This window comes from Balearica regulorum, chromosome 12 (assembly GCF_011004875.1).
Source record: "Balearica regulorum gibbericeps isolate bBalReg1 chromosome 12, bBalReg1.pri, whole genome shotgun sequence".
Classification (NCBI taxonomy): Eukaryota; Metazoa; Chordata; class Aves; order Gruiformes; family Gruidae; genus Balearica; species Balearica regulorum.
This window is the reverse complement of record NC_046195.1, coordinates 8331740-8354895: the sequence shown is the minus strand read 5'-3', so window position 1 is coordinate 8354895 and position 23156 is coordinate 8331740. Positions and strand designations below refer to the sequence as shown.

Here is a 23156-nt window from a genome sequence, read left to right as displayed (position 1 = left end):
ATCCTGAGCCAGTGGATAAATTCAGGATGATTCACATTGCATGTTGGGCCTTATATGCTGATTCAGATCATTGGAAATTGCAGTGGGTATGTGAAACGCAAGATGCACACCAAACACAATCTGCAGGGAACTTCATGGATCCTGCCATGACAGGGAGAGATCTGGTGCCCTTCCTGTGCCTGACAGCCAGATGCCGGGGATTGAAGTGGGGTGGTCGAAGGGCTAAGCTCGTGTGCACCCCGCTGTGTTGGCCTGTCACCAGGCACAGAGCTCCTGAGCAGCGTGTCTGTGCTGAGTGACTGACCAAGGAGTTTGCCTCTCCTCCTTGTTAGAGTGCTGGGGGAATGCGCTCTGCTCACCAGCCCCTGGGGCAGCCGAAGAATACGTGATGCCCCTCAGTTGCTGGTAGACCAGATAAATTACAAAGTGTAGTTTGGGCCTTGTAGTTCTTCCCCTCCCAGTTTTGGAATAGTCAGATGTTTCCCAACAGAAGGGAAAGCAGGAACAATGAATACAGTGGAGTGGGGGAGAAAGAATGAGTGGGTCATTAATGTAAAATGATATTGCTAAGTAAGTACCTGAATAGTGCTTGTGGAAAATGATGGAGAAATCTGAGAGGGTAGTTGTGCAAAAGCCAGATTTGGGAGCAAGTTGCTGAGTTGGCAGTGAGCTGAAATGCCAAAGTCTGCGGACATGGCAAGGATGAGGTGGATTACAGGCCTTGGGCATTGAGTAAAGGAAATGTAGGAACATCTTGGTGACAATTTTGTCCTGGAGTCAGTCCAGAAGTGACTCAGATCCAAGAGTCAGTCCATGGAAGTTGAGAGTCTTTGGCCTGCACTGATTTTTTTTCTGACCCAACACTATTCTGGCAACCACTTGGGCCCTCAGTTCAGTATTGTGTTTGACCTATCTTGCTTCTCTCTTTCTCCTTGCCTTATATTCAACCAAAAGTCAAAATCTATTGCACTCTCACCTGCTAATTGTTCTCTTGCTTTATGCAACTCCTTGAAACAAAGGCTTGGGTTTGTGCAATACAAGTTTATGGTGCTGTAAGTGTTATCATCTTATTTTTGTTTGCCATAACTAACATTTTTATGGAAAAATCAAAATGATATTAAGTAGCAAGGCATGAATTTTATTTTTTAAGTACTGGTACCCAATATCAGCAATATGATCCAGTGTTCTTGTTACATTCCTCTCTCAAAGGAAACAATCACTTTTACTTTATGCAATGTGACTTACATTTATGTATTGAATTAAGGTTGCATTTTTTTAATATAGTAATATATTAATATAATCCCCTAAAGTTATTCCTATTTTTCCTGATTTCCTGTGATATATCCCCTCAAGGGTTAATCAAATAGGTTTGCTCACTCCTGGTGCTAATGGCATAAGATAATGTGTACTCAAGTCCTTATTCAGTAAATAAACTTTTTTGTAGTAAACTACTCTGGTGGGCTGTGTCATCTATGTCAAGCTTGTAGATAGATTTAAAGGTGTGTCATAACTTTGGAAGTTGTTTCAGCCCTTGGACTGCAGTAGCTGCTGAGACAACTAGTTGGCCATGTGTCCAGGGGTGCAGTGTGCCTGTAGGAAGTACTACAGGGGCCCTGCTACATTCTGGCACTGCTTTTCCTTAAAGGGTCACTCTGCTGCATCTGGGGAGCAGGAACTGCAGGATTTTTTTCCTGGTGCTGAAATAGCCTCTCTTACTTTAGCCACTGCTGAATTTATTTCTCCTGGAACGTATTTGGTCTGTGTGGCTGTGCCTTTGAGTTCATAATGTTCTAAAGATCCACCAAAAGTTTTTATATAAGTTACCCAATTCACAGCCTTATTGTGTCTGTAATCTGCATGGTCTAATCATTCCATTCTGGTTTACTGCTAGACTAAGACTTTGTGCATGTGATGATAGAGTACCACATTATCTCCTCTCCATACAGTAGAAGAGAAGATGTATTTTAAAATTGTGGCATAATGCTTCAGAGGGACAAAGTAGATTGATTTAATGGGTTCTGACAGGTACTATATAAACATGTTAAAATGAGGCAGGGAGTACTGTGTGTTTAGTTCAGTCTGTCAGTCTTTAGAGGACTCTCACAAAAAAGAAAAAAAAAAAGAAAAAAAAAGTAGAAACAGTAACACTCCTGCCAAATTACAAAATGTTGGTTTTTTGGAGTTCAAGTTTGTATTTGGGAAGGGGAGGAAGCTGTTTGTCAAGGTCTTCCTCTTTGTATTCTCTGTTAGATTTTAAGGTGTCCATGCTTATTTTTGCCTTCAGACAACTCTAGTTAAAATAACTCAAGAACATCCTTAGGGAGTTTGTGTCTCTGTAGCCAATGTGAAGAATAAAGAAATATAAGTTTAATTTTAACTTACACTAAATCTAATTGTGAATAACACTAGTAAACATAATGGTTACTGTCATAGTTTGTTTCACATCTTAGCGCCTTTGTATCCCGGAGTGAATATAACAAGGTAAATGGCTATGAAACAGAAGAGTTTGGTTTTGGATAATAGATAAATCAATCACTTATTTGGAAACAGAAATATTTTGTGTTTGATGTAAAAACCAGAATAGGCAGCTGATGAGGTATAGTATCTTCAATAACAAGAATGGATATCGGTCAGGGTAAAACCCTCCCCTGATCACACAGCTGTGCTTGGTTTCAGTTGTCTTTGTGTTGTACTGATTTCTGGTGTTAAAATTATTTCCTTGTATGCATAGTAGGAGAACAGAATATTAATAGAGAAGACCCACTTGAGAGTTCTAGAAGAACAGTTTATCTTTTCTGAAGTGGAATTTATTGGCAGGACTGAAGCTATTGAACCAGTGAAGATAGAGCTGAATTAATTTAGTCATACTATTAAACAAAGTTGTAATTAAATATGAAGAACAAAATATATTCTATGATTTTCTGAAAATGCTATAATCTTTGTGTTTCTGTGATTTGAAAACTGAAATGATAATTGCTTTAGATGACATGGATAGTTTCTACATCCACTTTAACAGAAAAATAAAAAAATTAAATACTTGATTTTGAGAAAGATGGATGATGATAGCACCCATATATTCTGTAACTGTTCAGCTGAAAACACTTACTGTATGGACTTGACATTTTAGCTTTTCCAAGTAATAACTGATCATTGTGTCAATGAGATGTGATAACTGAAGATCATGAAGACTAAACTGAAGTTGAATTGGTTTTATAACTTCATTTTTTTGTTGATTTTATGCATTTGTTTTGCTGCTTTTTCATAATTCTGTATGTTTTGGTTGAAATGTTTTATAATACCTAACAGTAAATTTTTGGGAGGGTGATAGTACTACTGTTTTGATTATTGTACCTTGGAGTATTTTATAATTCTCTTTTGGCAGGATGGGAATACTAATCATTGTTTCCAGACATGCTGAAAAGTTTTACACTGGTGGTTTTGAAGGGGTTTGTTAATGTTCTTTCACAAAATTTATTTTAAGATGTAGAGTTAAAAAGTGACTGGTGAGAGTATGGAAAATTTGACCCATGTATTTAGAAATGGTCTTTCTTGCATATCAATGTAACATGATGACTGCCAGGAAAAAAATAATATATTCTGAGCTTTCCTTGATTTCAGTTTGGCTGTTCTACAAAATTAATTCTCTTTAGTAAAAGTCCTCTAGATTTTTTACTAACAAATACTTTTTTCCGTCAAATTGTAGCAATGAAGCCCACAGCCAATCAATAACTTGACAAAATAAAGACCAACACACTATCTCACTTAATGTGAAGTTTTATAGAAAATACCTATTTTTTATTATGCATAGGTATTTCTATAGTTTTCTTGTGATAAAAAAGCTATAGGCATAGATCTGATTTTTTTCCACTGTTGGCATATTGCCCAAAACTGTGAAGGAATGTGTGGGATACACACTTTTCTAGTGCTGTAATGGCAATTTGAATATCTTTCTTTCCTCATGTAACGTAGCTTTAAGGGGTGCACTTTTTTATATATATGATAATGGAGATTTTACTAAAAGTGCATGGCATACTCTGGCATTTCATTTGTGATGTGGACCATCCATTTACTAACTTGATTTACTTCTGATTCTGCTTTCAAGCTTAAGATCAGAAACTTTTTCTATCCTTAATTTACTTTAATGAATTGTGGAGACAATTGCCTTACATAATGCACTGTTTGGTAAAGCTGAAGTTGTTGCTTGGGCTCTGCCTAGTTAGAGCGAGCTGGTATGGAGCAGGTAGAGAGGGTTAACTAATGATGTTGCAGCACCTCAGCTGACAGACACATTCCCATGGACTTAGTAGGTAGAAAATAGGGTTTGTGACTTTTATGTCATCTGACCTGAAATGGCTTGTTCAAGAAAAGTGGATTGAAATTTAATTGGAAAAATTAGTGACCTGACACCATTTAACACTGAGAGCAAAAAGAGCATCCACTGCAATCAGCTTTCATGCTGTTGCTGTAGGACAGGACTTGCAGGAGCACAGAACACAGTTGGAAATCCATCTTCTCCCAGTTCCTACCTACATGCAAACATGATGCAGAATCCCTTTGCTCCCTCAAACTGATCTTTCAGTGCGTTTCTGATGATTCTCCTTAGAAATATTTTTAACACTGCTTTCTGCATCTGAAGTAGACTGTAACTACAGCTATAGGAAGCACCTTGGCTTCTGTGTGTGTCTACAGCTCTCTGTGAGTAATAACCTGAACTGCCTCCTGGGGAAGCAGTAACAATTGAAGTTGTTATTTAGCTATTGTTTTGTTTTGTTCTTTTTATTAGCTGCTATTTTGGTAGGTGTAGTCAGCAGGGGTTGAGAGAGAACAAGAAGTGACTTTTGCTTTGGTCTGAGGAGAAAAGTCAGTTTGTTTGCACAAGATGCTGTTGTAGCCTAAATGCAGGCAACCAAAAGGAACTGACCTCTGTGCTAGTCAACAGGTCTCTTAGACTATTGCTGGTAACAGTATGAACCTCACACAGCAAATCTTGCTTTAAGCAGAGGGTTCAGAAGAATGGAAAAAGAAAACTGTGGCTTTAGGAGTGTTAGAAAGCCATTTCCACACGTTCAGAACAGCTTTGGGCCAGCAGCAAGGCAGTGGTTTGAAAGCTGGGTCATACTTAGTTCCTCTGGTCATGTCTGCTTGTGCTGGTTGCAGGGAAAGATTTAATGCAAAAGTTCTTGTTGGATGGCTCTATGACCAGCAGAAATCCCTGAATATAAGGAAGATAGTCTTCTGTTCCATATAGAACAGCATTAAGATGCAATGTTTCTGGTGCAGCTAACTTTATTTTCATTTTCATGCACATTTGTAAATAACTTCTTTCCATTCCCTAGGTATAAAATGAAAATGCACTTTTTTTCAAGGAGTCTGGTATGCCAGGAAATGACTGAAGAAATAAGACCTTCAAGAAACTAGTAAATGTGCAACATATATTTGAATGTAGTTAAAATTGAATCAAAGATGGAGTTTTCCCCAGTTTGCTTTGTTACATGACAATGTTTGAGTTTCCATTCTCTTTCCAGAAAAATACAAATTGTTAAAAGCCATATTAGTATACGTGTATCATCTTTATATAAATGATCCTAATCATGTGGGATGATAGCTAATCCATAGATTAAAGCAGTTTGTGAATATGTATAAGTATTCAATTGTTGCTGAAAAAAGATTAAACATGTTTTCTTACTGTGGTACCTAGGTCTTTTTCCTCTTCTTCCCATCCCCATTAGACTAAATGTCTTTGCTTTATTTTTCTTCATAGATTGAAATGCTAAGAAAGAAGGTAAAAGAAAAGGAATTATTTATAATACAGCTTTTAGAAAAAATCTCTTTCTTAGAATGTGAGGTAAGGCACATTTATGTTTATATTATTGTGATTATTTTATGAAACCAAATAAAATTTGAAGCAGTGTCACCTGATGTTATCTGAATGCTTATTTACTATATGTATTTGCTGTTCTTCAGTATGGAAATCAAATTTGTGACACCAGTCACATCAGGAACGCATGTAATACAAAGTCTCAATATTCATGCTAAGTTTCTTAACATACAATTTTATAACAGGATTACAATTACTTAAAGCAGAAGCTACTGAATAAAACTTTATTTTCTCAATAAATACTTTTACATTATTTCTTGTGAGGATAAGCCAATGTGCAATTTTATTTCCTTGTTTAATTAACATAATTTAAATAAAATAAACTTGTGATGAAAATTACTGTTTTCCAGAATAAAGAATTACAAGATAAATTGGACTACTTAATGGAAAACCAACCAAAGACCAATATAGAAACCAGAGATACTGGTGTAGGATGTGATCTTCCATACAGGTATTTACTTTTTCTGCTTGTTCATAGGAATTGTCTTCATAATGTCGCTTATTGGTGCTGTATTAGTAAACCGTTGTGCTAATAAACTGTTAGAGTGGATTGTGGAGTTTTGCAAAATTTTCCCAAGTTTAAAAGAGCCTATCTACTGTGCACTTCAATGACTTATGGAGTAAGATTTTTTTTAAAAAAAGATTGAAACATATTGCACACCCTTGAGGAGTACTTATTTACAGTAATGTGATTTAAGCAGGGAGTAAAGCTAGAAGTCAAGAGATCTGACTTTATGAAATATGGGAAATCTTGATGAAATTTGTCTGCTGGGAGCGAAGCAGAAGACAATAGACAGCTCTACCCTGAGGCAGGTTAATGCTGGCTTCATGCATGCTTTATTCTTTGTGTTCTGGGAGATGCGTCCAGGACCATTTTAAAGGGCAGACAACACCAACTGTAGGACTTTAGGGCCGCAGCAATTTCTGGAGATATCCTAGCCCTAGGTAGAAGATTGCCAAGTAAACAGCATGGTAGCATTACCACTTCTGCACCGGAATGGCTGTCTCTTATATGTGGTGGCCAGTGGATCTGTAGCCTGGCTTTGTAAAGATCCAGGTATCATGCCTCCCCTTCTCCTCCTCCCCTTTCTCTGCCCTGAACACTGCACCAGGGTTGCACTGAGCCCTGGGAGCAAGGCTGTGGACTTGCACTTGAATCTTCCCCAAACAAGTCACCACAGGGAAGGGCAAAACAGAAACCAAAATAGAAAGGTAAGAAGGACCCATTGCACATTACTTTTACTACCATCAAGTAAACTTGTTCATCTTAACTGCCCTGCAAATTGATTCATTTAGTTTGAGGAATGTAAATTAGCATATGAAATCAGTAAGCTGCAATACAAACTAAAATTTCCTCCCCAATTTAAAAATACAGTCATTTCAGCGCTCGCCCTAGAGCATATTTTTATGGCATGAGTTTTGAAACCTCAAAAATGGTTTTTCACTCAGGGTGCCAACAGAAAGGTATCTTTGTTGTCCCTCTTGGGCCCCTCTGTGTGTAACCACAGCCCCTACTTATCTGGTATTTTGCCTATTTTTGAGATTTATCTCTCTGCAGAAATTTACCTCCATGCAGTTTAGATTTTATGGAGTTATTCTTCACAATTAATTGTGTTCTTAAATGTAACATTGCTGTCTTTATTGTTGCAGGATTCATAGTCCTAGTGGCTGTATTGCTGGACATTCCAACCTGAGCTCCAGCAGATGCCTACATGTAAACTTGTCAGTATCTGCCACGGTTTTTATCAAATATTCTTTGTGGCATTATAAAAGAAATATGGCACCTATCAAGTACACTGAAGAGTTTAATTTTAGCCTGTCGATATCGATAACAAGGCACAAGTTCATTGCTGTGGCATTTCCTGCCCGTTAACTATGTAAGCTTTTTCTTGTCTCCTTAACAGTACAAGTACTGAGAACAGAAGATCTCCTGAAAGTGCAAGGCTGGTGAGGACATACACCCCATTCAAGAGAGTGTTGGAATTTAGCACAAAGAACAGTACATCTTGAGCATTCAAGTCAACGTGCTTTCTAAATAAGAGTAAATATATTGCGCCTTTGCAGCTTGATTAGATAAATTTTTATCAAGTCGTAGAGAAGAACTGCAGCATGAAGTCTTGCTAAATTTATCCTGAAAACAGCTTTTTAGTAACTTTGTATCTGAAGTTACTACTGACATTCACTGTGAGGAGGATATAGAAGAAGCGGGATGAGTGAAACAGCAGTCAATATTGCTTCTTTAGAAGCTGTCTAGTGCAATGTGTCATTTCAAATGCCTGTAAGGAAGGAGTCGTATAGCTGTAAAGTTTTCTTTTTTTCTTCAATTGTGTTGTAATTCTGTTTGTGTAATGAAGCTGTAATATATTTTATTGTCAGTACTACTAGAAGCAGCATCTGAAACTATGCTGGCAGAGGGCATTAGTCTGTCATAGAGACCTGGTATTGTTGGGTCTTTGTTCACCTGGAAATTGTAACCAGCACTCTTTTGCTGGGAGGGAGAGATGCAACTGGGCGGGCTGTTTCAAACAATTTTCTTAAGGCACGTAGATGGATGTCATGTTTGATGCTCAAAAGAGTTAGCGATAGAGCAGATTATAATGGATTTTGCTTTTGGATTATAATGGGCTTTGCTGGTTTGCACTTCCTCAGTCATGGGATAGAGTGACTATTGGTGATACATTCAAAATAATTGTGTAGGAAAATGCCTTTCACTTTTTTTTATTTACTTTTCCATTAGAGGAAGGAATTTTCGTTAAACAGAATTTTGCCTACAGCAACCTGCAGCAGTCCCTGCAATTTCTACAGCAATAGCAATCCTGAATCAGGATTTTGAGGAGGTTTTTGTTGTTGTTTGGGGGGCTTTGGGGGGTTGGTTTGTTGGTGGTGGTTTCGGGTTTTTTGCCAAAGCACTTAAAATTTTATCCTTGACTTCAAAGTACGAGCAGGAATGACTGCATCTAGTACTGAACTCATTTAAATATATATAGGGTATTTTTTTACATCTTGTTTTATCTCCCACTCTTAGTGAACAAAAATGAATTATGAGTACTTTCTTGTAGTTCTATTAACATGAATGAAGGGCATTTTTTATTACAGTAACTGCTACAAACAACTTATGTTTTGTATGATTAATATTGTTCTTCCATTGAATGTCTGTCCCAGGAGGTACTCACCTTGCCACAGGGCTTCACAAAGTGTTTGCTTTTATCACCAGTCTAATGCAAATTCTTAAATTCAGTACTGTCTGTTCAAATTAAGTATACTCAGTAGAGTTGTATTTAAAATAATAATATTGACCTCATAATCCAGATCTTATTCCTGCATTATTTCATGGGTTTCTGAATTTGTTAGAGAGCTTTGTTTATTCTGTAGCTGTGCTGTTTAACTAGTAAATAAAGAAGCTTGTTTTGATGTGGTACAGGTATTTTGCAGGAACATTAATTGCTTGATATAATCAAAGCATATACAAAACAAAAGGGGAAGCTCAAACTTCTCCAGCTTTTGTGCTCAGATCATCCTCTGTTTGCACATAAGTTTTTTTTCAACTCCTGAGAACTTAAAATAGTCATTCTTTCTAAAAGGTCAAGCACAGTATTATGGATTGTATTATGCACAAAATTCAGTAATTGCAATCAAAACCATTAACAAAAAGGTAAATTATCTACTGTGTGAAGGAATCTCTCTAATCTTCATTAGTATAGAAGTTGCAAACAGCTGCTCAATTTTTCTTTTAAAAAGAATAATTTAAAAATGCATCGTTTGTTTTAATAGCCCTAAAAGGAAACTATTTACTTTGCATGTGATAAGGGAGTGCAAAAGATCTCATAGCTATCAAAAGGGCAGAGAAAACCCTCCAGCTGTCACATTAGTAAACAGGCATAATACCATACGTTTACTTAAATAGCTTCTCCCAGAGAAGAGGTGCAAAACCTCTAGAGTGGGAAAGGACCCGAAGAGAAGGTCCCTGAGAATAAAGTCTGTTCCCTATAAAAACAGTCTTCAGACAAAGCACCCTCTTGTTATGCAAAGCAGAGGAATTGTCTTGTATCTGAACACCAAAGACATGGAACCAGCTGACATGTAAAGAAGCTGTAGTCTCAGCCCTGCATAGGGTATTTTTGATTGAATGAAGTTTTGTGGCTTGAGTGAATTTGGGTGGCTGAGTTTGCTGAACCAAGTTCCCAAATAACAGTTGATTTGATCTATAACTAAATTAATTATGGCTATGAACAATTAAGATCATGAAGTGAAGCTCTAAATGAGAAAATATTTAAATTGGAAGTGTATGTTGATGAATCCAAAAGATGATGGGTAATGACCCAATTCAAATGTCAGGGATAAGCTTTGTACTTGTGTAATCATATCTCCCTCTAGTGGCTGATAACCCCAAATATTCAGGCAGTATCTGTTTTTGAAAAGACACTAAAAACTAATCCCAACTAGCCATATTAATGTTCGTTATTGATGCAGCTTTAGTTCATTACTTAATGCCTTTTAGCTTTTTTTGTGCCCAAATAGTCCCTCTATATTTCAGGAATTTAATTCTGAACCATGGTTTGTGAAGTTATCTTCAAACTTAAGATGAATGGATGAGGGTGGTATTTATAGATAAAAGTAAATGCATGTTGTTGTAAAACTGACAAGTTTAAGTAAAAGTACTTTATCCCTCTGTTTTTGGCCAGAATTCAGAAAACAGAACCTGATGACTGTGAGGTGCTCAGTGAATGGTAGGAGAGGGCAGAACGAAGTATCAAAATGCTCTTTTGACACAAACTTCAAAGGGAAGTTCATTCTACTTTTAATGTACTCCTGGGGATCTCCTATGAAAATACTGCAAGCTATTTTAACTCTGAGACTTGCAAAATGATGATCATCTGCTCAAGACTACCAAGACTGCAGCAAGGCATTGAATTCTTCCTGTGAAAGTTTTCTGTGTAAATTCTGTCTTGACTATATGATTAAATGATTATTTTTTTTTTCTAAACCAAATAAGAATTGAAGTCCATGCTATATTTTAAGAGCATTTTGATATGCAATGAGCTGGATGACCATCATTTGATTGGACTACTGGTCTAAATTTGGTAACTGAAGAATAGGAGAGGAACAGTATTTATATAACTGTGTTACATGAAAATGTAGAGCTTTCCAGTCAAATCAGCAGCAATGTAAATTATCATAGATAATAACAAATCCGACTGAAGAGACTGTGACACTTCAGTATAAATTTTGTCAATTTGAGATTGGTTTAATTAGTACTATAACATTAGAAACTAGTAAAATTTCTGTAAACATCAGTAAAAGCCATATAGATAGGTCCCAGAAAGTGCATTAAATATAAGTCAATTGTATGACTACATTTGTACCATGATAAGTATTCTTTTGTGATTTATTCCAGATACTCTGGAAAGTATTTTGGGATACAGTTTTCATGTATGCTACATAAATAATGCAGTTATATTGTATGCTTTTAATACGTCTTGTATGTAGGACTTGAAAAGGATAAATTCCAATAAATATTGTATTTAAAGTTTTTATTCTATTGTGCAAACATTCATTTAGAAATAAACTTACCTTAAAACTTGCAAACTCTTACTCTACACAATCTTATTTGTTCAAAACATGTATGAATGCAAAAGTGGTTCCTCTGGAGCCTTGATGTTCTTGTTAGTGTTTCCTTTGGCAGATGGGCTCTTGAGAACAGGAAGACACTCCCTTGCTAAAGATTGAAGCCAAGTAACAAAAGTAGATGAATTCTTTCATGAAATAAAGAACTATTGACTTGCACAGGATAAACAAGAACTGGGCAGTGCAGCTCTTGCAAAAAAAAAAAAAACCACCCAAACCCAACAACTTCAGATCCCGCAGATAACATCTGAATTAATCTGGGATGATGCTCTGCAGGCTTCAGCGCGATGAGATTGGGATGAACATGGCCCATCTTTTCTTACAGTTTATCTCTGCTCACTGATAATAGAGATTTGTCTTTAAGATTGTTACAATGAAATAGCATCAACTAAATAAGGAGAGGTTGTGCAAACATGACAATCAGTGTAACTGGTTTGCAATGCTCAGCTGAAGAATGTGAAGGTTTTTACTTGGGTAATGCTTTTCTGTGTAGGTCTACTCAGTACAGATTGCCAAAAGGACCTCATAAAATCTTCTTGAGATCAGCAATGCCAGTGCTGAACCTACAACATAGGATTCTGGGAGTTAGATACTAATGCTTTTTGGAGAGGCTTTATATCCCTGTTTTGGCATCTGAAGACTTTTAGACGTGGACAGATGAGCAAATAGGCAAGAAGTAAGTTTTCTCCACATTGTTAAGTTTGTAATTCTGTACAGGAAATCCCTGCTCCACAGAATGGAGATGTACATGCTGAGAGTTTTATTCCACTTACATTTTATTTCATTCCCATTCAGCACCTGGGGCTATTTGCATGTGTAAAAGAAGAAATGTGCTTAAGAGGCCTGATGAGTTAAGGCCCTTCCAGCCCTACCTCAGGCACTAGAACATGGAACACACACAGGAAAACAAGGTGGTAGCAGCCATCTACAACCTAAGGTATGTGAAAACTTTCAAAAGAAAAAGGGACCTGATGGATTAAAGAGAAAATAGGTAGAAGTGAACATCTATGAGGTTAGATATTCTGTAAAGGTGTGTGTGGTATGGAGGCATACTACAATAATATGACGGTTGCTTCCCGTATGTAAAACACTATGTTTATAGGTATAAACATATATCGGATTGCCTTTAAAGTGTTTGGGGCTTTTTTAGAGAAATAAGGTTAAGGGAGGAGATAGTTTCTTTAAATTAAGGAAAATAAAACTAATTATTACAAAGGAACATAATGCTGATTAAAAAAATGTTGTGGGGTTTTTAAATGAAATTAAAATTATTTATTTTAATTTCTAATATTCATACTACTTTTTCTGTTATTTTGGGGGTTTATTTTGTACATCTGGTTTGATTCCTCTCCTCCTGTCCCTCAATATTTCCACCTAGGAGCAGAGAAACTGTAGAAGTAGGGGTTTTCCCCCTCAAAACCTACTTTCTGAAGTCTCTTTTGCCCCTTTTCCTAGTGAAAAGAAGTAACATTTATGTATTTATAGAAGAAAGGGGGAAATGACAATGGAAATTATATCTTCAACAGAAAAGAAGCAAGAGTGTTAGTTTTAATACCAATTTTGGACAGACTCAGATATTTCTGACAGGAAATTTTTCCACCTGAAAAAATTCAGCTAGTTGTACTTCATGGCCATCTCCCTCAAAATGTCATATGACTAGAATACATCAGCTTAGTCATAACTGGCATTGATAAAACAGAAACACTAAAAATTCAGACACAAATGTCTGTAGCAATGCTCCTTCTAACTGGTGTGATCTATTAAAAAATAATCTATGCTAGAATAAGTTAGTTATTTGAATACCTTTCTTTTTAGCTATACTATATACAGAGGTGACTACTCCTAGGTCACACCTTGCTTTGTGTTGTTTTTTTCATGCGGTTTGTTCTTTTTTATTATTTATTTATTCTTTTTTGTTAGTATACCTGATTTTTATTCCTCATTGTCATTCTAATAATTTAATTTTCTTGTAGAAATAATACTAAAATGCATAGTAATTCCAGCCATGCTATTGCAGAATAAATTATATTTAACTCTAGATATCTAGTGACAGAAAACAGACTGATTGAAAAATATATCTAATAATAGCTCTTGAGATAATGTCCTAAGTGAGAAACATAGGAAAGCCCATTATGTAAGAAATAAGACACACATACACACACCAGTTTTATTATATACTTAGCTCACATGAATGCTGATCAAAATATTCGAGAAAGTGATACAAAATAAAGCCTCTAATCAAAAAGGCCAAGCATGCTCTGAGGAAAACAATAAAAATATTACTGCGCACAGCAAATAATGACAGTGTATTGGTCTCCCAAGAGAAGCAAGGGCAAAGTCCTAAGACTAAAATTGAAGTAGGTATTGCTGGATCATGTTCCGAGCGTGGCTGGTGAGGATTTTCCTGCACACCTGTATTTCATCCCAGGGCAAGCAATGCCTAAGTATATAATTTTCCTCAGTCCCACAAGTGCTCCATATTTCTGCTCCTGGACTGAGAAAGCTTACATCTATTTTTTCTTCTTCACATTTGTATCGAAATTGATACTACCTAAATTGCATTGTATCTAGGTGCTGCCCATCTCTCCATAAACAAGAACATATTTGTCCCGGCACCTTCCAAATTTCAGCTATTTGTTCATCATTCTGGAACCGTGTGTTACCTGTAAACAAACTATGGTATTCCAAAACTTCAAACTCCCAAACTGTAAAGATGAACAATATACCTTCCCAATCACCCTGGACAAATACAGACTTGGTGAACAGTATTCCAAGTGAGGCTACAGAATGAACAGTTATGATTCCCAGCAGTCATGTTATTAGGACTTTATTCTCTTCATTTTTTGCTCTATTTTTCTGTTTATGAATTTAGCACGTAAGCTGAAACCCATTGTACATACCAGCATTACTTTTCTGTACATGTAATAACACCAGTTGAACCGCAAGGAACCATCACCACATAAATGCAGACCAGTGGTCTAATGAGATCGTTCCTTCCAGACTCCCCCTTCCATGCGGCAAAGGCAGTGCTGTTGCCATCCCCAGCCTTCCCACTTTCTCCAATTCTTCCTGCAAGATGCAGAAATGTTACACAGATGGCATGACTTAAGCCCACATTACAGAGGCAGCAATTCAGAGACCTTGTGTCTTATAACAGCGGGTGATCTCTTGGTGAGAAAAACTCCCGGTGATCTCCCTTTCCCTGAACCCTTATGGAAAACTCCCTGAGGGATTTTCCATGGGAGATGATCCAGGTTGTGCGTAACAGACAGTGAAATGGTCTCTTTGGCTAGTTGCTTAACTTGGCTTTTCTCTCCCTGATCGTGGTACTTTTTTCCATGGGTAGCTGCCTACTTGATTAATCTCATTTCCCCTGGCCCTCAGCCTTTCCAGTCACCTTCCAGCTGAGCAAACAAAGGGGTGGGCAGCCATTTGAAAATGCTTCCTCCCTCAGTCCCTCCAGGGTTGGCCCTCCGCTCATCCTGTTCATAAAACAACTGTTTTAACAATCTCTGAGAAATGTGCCTCTTCGCTATTACTTGGATCAAGAAACCTCCACTGGGATCAACTTTAAAAGGCTGACATCTGCCACCTGGGAACTACCATTCAGCTAATGACTGAGCTTATTACTACTAGATGGAGTGGACTTAACTAAAGCTCACAGCACTCGTATCAGGAAAGTTTGGAGCAAGCAGGCCAACGTTACAGTACAGTCTGAATTTCTATATTCAGCCTCTGTATCTTACATACACATTAAAAAACAAATGCTGCGTAAATAAAACTTTAATAGATCTCTTAAGATTAAACCTTGAGTCCTAAATAGCAATTGACGCTCTGCTAAAAGCTACTTGGACACAGGGAAATGGCGTGGCTTTCGTCAGTGAAAATGCAAAATAATTAATGTAAGGAACATTTAAGCTTCGGCAGCTGTTTGGGCATACTGGCTCTGCTCTGCACAGCTGCTCACACCCAGGCTAAGGTGAAGTATGTTCCTTGAATACCAACTCAATTTCTGTCAGTGTTGTGACGAAAGGGGGACACGGAGCCGGACCCACCCTGTGGGGAGGCCGGCGCGTGCTCCTCCCCGTCCTACGCAAGAACTGCTTGAGCCAGCAAAAAACAAACGTCTGACGTTATTCTCGGCTTGCGTGAACGTATCAAAAGGAGTGCCGAGCGCTCGGCACTCCGAGCACCCCCGTCCCGCCGTCCCCGACTGGGCAGTTTCTCCCACACATCGGGGGCGGGGCCGCTCGCTTCAGGCAGCGGCCGCGTCGGCCTTCGAGTTCCGACCAAGTCGGGCCCTGCGGCCCTGCCGTCGTTTCCGGTAAGATGGCGGCCTCCGGCGAGCTGCGGAAGCGGCGCCGGACCCGGGCGGCTGCCCCGGTGACAGGCGACGTGGGGCGGCATGGCAGCGTCGGGCGGCGGCGCCGGACTGAGGGGCCGGAGCTTGCCTGAGCTGCGGGAGATGCTGAGGCGGCAGGAGCGGCTGCTGGCGGACCGGTGAGGAGAAGCGCGGGCGCCGAGGTCAGGCCTGCCGCCGGCTTCGCCCGTCCCCGCGCAGGCGGCAGCGGCCAAACCCCTTCCTCCTGTTTTCCCTCCTGTTTTTTCCCCGAGTCCTGTCGGGGGCGGATGAAGCTGCAGATACCTCGCGGGGCGTCCGGCTTTTGCCGTGGCAGCGGCGCTCTCTGGAGATGCGGGGCTGCCGCCCCTCAGCGCTTCTCCTTGGGCCCCGTCCCCGCCCGGCCTCCCTGTACCTTCCCTGCCGCCGCCTGAGGCTGCGGAACCGCGCAGCGCCTTCCTCCCGGGCTGTCAGCATCGCAGCCGCCGGATAGCCGCCTAATTCCACGCGTCTGGGTGGGTTTACAGCCTGCGGGCGGTCACAGAAACAACTGCGTGATTATTTCTGGAATACGGACAGAAAAATCTGTACTCTGATGAAAATACTAAACTCTGTTTGCACACTGTGCTTTTCAGAGCGGCGGTTACATCTTTGAGCAGAAAAAAAATGTAATAGTTGGTTTATCACAGTATACATCTGAGGCTGCAAATGCTTCGCATATTACCACCTTTCAGAAATCTAGTATGTAAGAAAGAAAATGCTACAACAAGAAACCTGCTACGTTAACTATTCTAATAAAACACTTCCTTATATCAGATTGAAATAGGATTGTTTCTACTCTGTTAAATAACTTTTTTTTTTTTGTCCTAGGAAATTCATTGCTAGGCTTCCAGATAAGGGTAAGAAGATCTCGGATTTTGCTGAAAAGCTGACGCTTGCCATTTTACAAGAAGAAGAATTGGCAAGGACAGCTGAGCTGTTATCTGCTGTCAGGTTGGAGTTTCAGGTGAAACAGGAGGAGATTAATACAAGCAAACAGCAAGTTAGCCTAAACAAGGACATACGAAACCATGAAGATTCCTCAGTCTTTAAAGAAAACTCTAATATTAAAGAAGTTCCTGAGGTTTCTTTCGAAAAGCAGGAGAAAGAATGTATTGAGCAAGATGCCACAAATACAGCTCTGGAAAATCAAAGGACTCAGAGGAAAAGTGATAAAGTAAAGACTGTTGCAACAGATCAGAATCTTTTTTGTGAAGTCGTCTCCAAGTCAGCCACGAGCAGTCATCTGAAAAATGATGAACTGGTATCTCAGAGCAATACTGAGGATAGTACAGAAAGTACAGCTGCTTTGGACAACAGTAAAGACACGTTGGTTGATGCCTTTCAAAAAGTTACAATTGTAGATGAAGATAATAGTGAAAGAGTGTTGGAAAGAGAGCAGAATGTGGCTAAACGTAAGGGCAGTACCTTTGGAAGCCTGCACCCCAAGACACCGCATTATATTGAAGTTCTAGAGTCTAGAGCCAAGAACCCAGTCATAAAAAAAACCAAATTTAAAACAAATGTGTAAGTATTATGGAATAGAAAAAACTTCTGTGAAATAATTGACTTGTATAAAATTGGAAACGGTATAGAACAAGCATGGTGTGGTGATTAAAGAGTTTTAAAGTCTTCATAGAGTTTCATAGCTTAAGCTACAAAACTATCAAACAATTGGAGAAACTTTCTTGTGGATCGATTCTAGAACTTGTAGAACTTTCACAGCAAGTAGCCTTCTGCTTTTCCTGCACCTATAGAGAAATTTCAATTCACATTGTACTGGTACCAGTAGTAGTTTATACTTCATGTGACTCCCAAAGCATTGCTGTCATGCTTGCTAGCTAATTGGCATACCTTTTCTGTGCATTGTCAGGAGTAACTTGTGATATTGTCTCTCTGCAGAGAAATCTTTTTAGTTTTTCCGAGTGCTGCTTTTTTTTTTTTTTATTTATGGTGTCATAACACTTCACATTTCTTTTCAGCTCTTACACATTGAAAATAACAAATTTTGGAACTGAAGTTGTTCAACCTTGTGCTGCAAATTTGGGTCACGACTTTTATGTTTTATGTCTTCCAGATTATCAGGAGAGCAAAGTGGATCGTCGCATGGTTCCTCATCCAGTCAATCACCCAGGGGATTTGACTCTCCAATTACTACTGAAGAAAGACGACTTAGAGATAAGAAACATTTGAATGACATCACAGCAGCTCGAGTGCCACCACTTCACCATTCCCCTGCTAAGCTGTTATCCATAGAGGAATCGATAGCAATTCAAATACAGCAAAAAGAAGCTTATGAGGTATGAATTTAAGATTTGGTCTGAAAAGCAATTATATCATTTGAGATCAATCCTAAAAAAAGAAAGCATAAAAGGATCTCTTCATCCTGATGAATTTGATGATGAAATGGAGATGGGCAGACTTTGAGGAAAGGCACTTTTTCTTGTATTTGAGTCTTTTAATGGTATAATTAAATAATGTATTAATCCCTTCTGTTATTTCTGCATTAAACAAAATCTAGTGTTGTTCTTGGTGTGTTGATAAGCTACCTCATTGCACTCACTTTACCTCTGACTAGAAATTTAAATATATACCTTGCCTATTAGTCTTTAAAGAGTTTTTGGCCTTTGTATAAATTAAGGCCTAGCAGTATTTCTAATTCTTAAAATATGCAAGTATCTGCATTTGTCTTTATTTATGCTGTGCCCGAACAATCCATATTCTGAGGTTCTCCAAATTCTGTTGTAATGGATTTTGATTTTTGACTTTCCAGGTAGTTCCAAGCTAATGTTTAAATTAGACACTGTTGTAAAAGTGTTTGCTGTTTATTGTTTTAAAAGCACTTGCTAATTTAGTCGTCTTGGCACTTTAAGGGAGATAATTTATTTGGAAAATGGAGATGTACTTCTTGCTGAGGTTGCTGAATGACAAGCATTGCTATTGCTACATGGTTTTACTGTGCACAGCTGGTCTCTTATGTGGACTCATTCTGTTCCCTTAAGTCTGTCATTAGTGTATCACAGGTGAGGACTGCGACATGGGGAATTTCAACCCTTAGAAGAAGGACTTCAAATATTAATAGCCCAGTTATGTATAAGTGTGAAAAGAAACCTGAAGTTTCTTTGCTAGTTACTAAAACTTTTAATTATGCCCACTCTGGATATGCTAATATTATTATGTCAAGTTCATACTTTAGTATATTAGTTTTTTCATGACCACGATAAAAATGGCAAATGAACACTTTCTAACTTGTGTCTTTTTTTTTTTCTTTTCTTCTTTTATATACAGGAAATGCAAGCCAAGCTTGCAGCACAGAAGCTTGCAGAGAGATTGAATATAAAAATGCTCAGGTTTGAACCAGAGGGAGAGACCTCAATGCAATACAGAGAAGTGAGAGATGAAGATTATTTTTCAGCAGAGGACTGAATTCAAGAACGGATGTCTGAGGATGAGCCACGTAACTGATCTTTATGCAGTACTTCTTAAAACCCAAACCTGAATATTGAAAATGCTTGAGCTAGTCAGTTTTTTTCTAAAATTTTAACGTTACAGCTATGGGAAGGGTTCAGTATAAACCTCATAAGTGTTATTAAGTGGTAACCCCAGTGTTATTTGGGGACTGTTTTTTGAGCAGTTGATCCTTGTGGAATGCCCAATAGTTTTCAGCTACAGCAAAGTGAGCTCTTTAATACACCTTTTGCAGGCTATGATGAGTCATCTACAAGAGAAAGTTTCTTCTGCGCAGAAACGTGATTGCAAAGGGCAGCAACACATGTGTCCATAAAGTAAGCTAAGGTGCCTGTGAACTGCTCGCTCGTATGAAAGCTCTTGTCTTGTATAAATGTGAGATACTTTTTTTATCTATTTAAGATTATCTGGCTTTTACCGTATGGTGAAAATACATGCCCGGACAGCTGCAATAGATACGTGATATTAGCTTCTTATCACATGAGAACTTGTTTCTGTGCCCGCACCTTAAACTAACACTTTCTGCCCTTACATTGTAAATAGGTTAAGAATTTCAAGTTATTTTGTAACTCAAATTCTGTTTGGGCTTTAAGGACTCTGCTGTTTCACTTTTGGTGATTACTGCAAAGCACATCAAGAGATGAAGTTAGTCTGAAGACTTTAATATTTTTATTAAAAGTCTTGGTGTTTTTCCATATTTTTGTACACTGCTTTCATACTTTGGAATACTATTTTTTCATAGGCTGATACTGGAAATTAAGAGATCCACCCTCTGGTTTTCTTGGAGAAAATGTTCTATGTATTTTGCAGTTTTAGCTGTTCTTTGAAGAAGAAAAAAAAAATCTTCCTTACAATGACATTTTCTGCCTTTTAATATGAATTTGAAAGATAAGGGACACACTGACAGGATATTCCAGCGCTAATATGAGTTCAGTTCTCAAAAACAAACCTCAGAGATTCCTGGTATAGCCTGGCAACACCTGTTTTTTGAGACGCTGTGGCAGCAGTGTGTGCAGGGCAGCTGTGCGTGCGAGGCTCTCCCTGGATCTGTACATATTCTGCAGGAATGGTGTCTCTGGAAACTGAGGGTACTCCAGACGTGTCATTCAAAAAGCTGTACGATGTCATCTAGAAATGGGGGATGAAAGTCTCTGCCACTTCTTGAATGCGCACAGCACTTTACTAGCAGGCAATAACTCTCTCCCGAATGCTCCACAAGCTCTCCCAGGCAGTCCCTGTGGCACAGTCCATACCCTGGCAATGCAGTTGGACAAGTGAAACTGCTGCTAAGCTAATACGTGGTATTTTTTGACTAGGTCATGTGTTGCTCATCTGTGATGCTGGCTTCCTGTACCCTTTCCTCTCACAGGTTTCTTTTTCTCATTGTTCATTGGCTTCTCATCAGCTGTCTGCTCTTCCCTTTTCCTTATGAGACTTACCGCCTGTCGCTAAAGCAAATTCATATTCTGCATCCTTGTGCCACCCATTCCCTTTCACATGGCATATTGCTCCCTGTATCTGCATTTAACTTCTGCCACGTGTCACACGTGGTCCTGCCATTGCTATCTTCTCTTGCTTTCTTTAACTTCATCTTAATACCAGCTGTGCACCTGGGCACCTTCTACATACCTCAGTCACTTGAATATCGTGCAGACATGTGAATGTCTCTGTGTTTTTGCTGCAGCTGCCCTCCTGCTGAGGCTTTCCTTTCTTATTTCCTATTTTGGTTTCAGACTGTGCAGGTGTTTGCCAGTCCCAGGCCTTATAGCCTCCTTTTTACCACTTTATCCTGCTTTTTTTCCCTCTTTTTTTTTTTAATTTTTTTTTATTTTGTGCCCTTGCTTCATCTTCCTAGATTTTTGCCATCACTTGTGTCTGTTAGCATTATTTTTGGCATACTTTCAGTCATTCACATTCATCCCTTCCATGTTGATGACCCATCTGATCCCTCGGTTGTATGTATTTCTGTCCTCCAGCATGCGGCTCTGACTCCAGAGACCAGCGGAGTGCTCTTCTCCTGTGGATGCAGTTCATCTCTCGAATCACCATTGTCCATGCTATCACCTGCTTGTCCGGCTGGGTCTTGTCATCAGTCTCCCGTTGTTTCAGTCTGTTGTGCTGCTTAAGGACAAGAGGCCTCAGAAGTGTATTGGCTTTCCCTTTGCTGCCGCATGAAGCCTTCTTTTCATCTCTCCCTCTCATTAAGATCATCACCCTTATCCCTGTACTGACTGTGCTGTCACACCTTTTTAAGTTTTTTAAGCTTTACTGTGCTAAAGGAATTTACACAAAGCTACACAGTTCAGCATTTGTATTCTAGATTACCAAAATCTAGTTCAACGTAGGCTTCTGCTGACCACTGTCTTATGCTAGCAAAAATTATGCTAGCTCTTTGCACTTTTAAGGCTTATGTTTGCTCTCTAAACTTTGTGAAGCAGTGGCAGTTTTCTTAATCTGTATTTTGATAGCATTCAACATGTTGGGACTTTGCCAAAGTGGATCCCCTAAATGGGCAAACTTCACCTTTAAGGGGAGGAAAAAAATCACTGTAGTAACAGGTGAAGTGCATTATATATTTGTTACACAATTAGCAGCTGTTCAGCACAGTGCTGGTGGAATCCTTGTGGAAGAGAGTGCTGTGTGAATACAAACCCAAGCTTAAGGTATTAATTTTAAATTATTGCTAAAGGGTTTGTGTTACTGCAAAACCTGGAAGCTTTCATGGGGGCTTGTTGGTCCTAGGTTCTGAGCACAGGTATGTACTTCGAATTAAGATTTTGTGAGCGATAAGAAAGCAGAGAGTGAGGTATAAAGACAGCGTCCCGTGTTAAGGAGGATGTGCAATCCAGAAGTTTGTAAAAGGTTAGAGAACAAGAGGATGAATCTTTGAATGGTTTAGTCATAGTGAATTAAGTTTCTGATCGAGTATGATATTGCTGTTGTGTATTTCATCATTCTCCAGTTCCACAACATTTGAAAACATACACTGAGAATTGAGGAGCTTGCTCTCTTTTTTGGGAGTTGTCTATTTTATTGGAGTGGGCTGTTAACTCAGTAGAAAATAAAGAATTGAAAATGTGTTTCTGAAGTTCCTCATGTGAATAACATTTTGTTTTGACCATGTAAAGTTTGCAGTAAAATTTTGGGGAAACCTTTTGCTTCAGTGCTCCACAAGGAAAACCCTGGAGATGGAGTTGGAAACAATTGCTGTACAGGGAACGAAAACTTCTAGGAATGCAAATGGATGAGAAAAGATCTGCAAGGCCTAAATCTGGGCAATTGTGCAGGTCTGAAAGATGGCACAGAGATGGAACTTAAATGGTGTGCTGCAAGTACAAGAGCTATAGCGTGTGAGGCAGGTATCTGTGCAGCAGCAGCTGTAGGCCCTTGAATTTTGCATTGTTAGGAGTAGCTGATCCCCAACTTGGTAACAGAGTTTCTGTTTACAGCTGTAACCTCTCCTGAGGGAGAGAACATGCAATCTGGTTTGCCAGCTGTGGTGATAACACAATCTAGAGGATTTAGCAGCCTAAAAATTTATGTTAAGTATTTGGGAAATAACATTTGAAAGAAGAAAGACCTAAATGTTGCTATTCTTAATTATTTTGGGGAACTATAACTAAGGGTAGAAAATTTGCAGAAGTTTTTCCTGGTTTTTAGAATTAGACCTAGCTGACAGGTCAGCAGTTCTGTTAGTAGTTTTCTGTCTGATGGCTTACGGACTGCTTTTAAGGGCCATGCGATCAAAAAAAGTCAGTGGCAGTAATCTGCAAGTTTCTGTGTGGAGGAAATGGGGCCTGCAAATTG

The 23156-nt window shown here is 38.8% G+C and overlaps 1 protein-coding gene across 4 annotated transcripts in view; it reads left to right on the top strand.

Annotated features, from left to right (window-relative positions):
• MYZAP (myocardial zonula adherens protein) overlaps positions 1 to 22437 on the top strand; it is a 77389-nt gene extending 54952 nt beyond the window's left edge. For 2 of the 4 annotated variants that reach the window (XM_075764056.1, XM_075764054.1), the window contains exons 11-13: positions 5762 to 5845; positions 6229 to 6329; positions 7783 to 11410. In XM_075764056.1, coding sequence (XP_075620171.1) covers positions 5762 to 5845; positions 6229 to 6329; positions 7783 to 7888 — 291 coding nt within the window. In that variant the 3' untranslated portion in view covers positions 7889 to 11410. Of the gene's footprint in view, positions 1 to 5761; positions 5846 to 6228; positions 7091 to 7782; positions 11411 to 16712; positions 17409 to 17958; positions 18182 to 19169 lie in introns of those variants that run through there. The other 2 variants (XM_075764055.1, XR_012837366.1) reach the window with 2 other exon arrangements.
• The last annotated feature ends 719 nt before the right edge of the window (positions 22438 to 23156 follow it).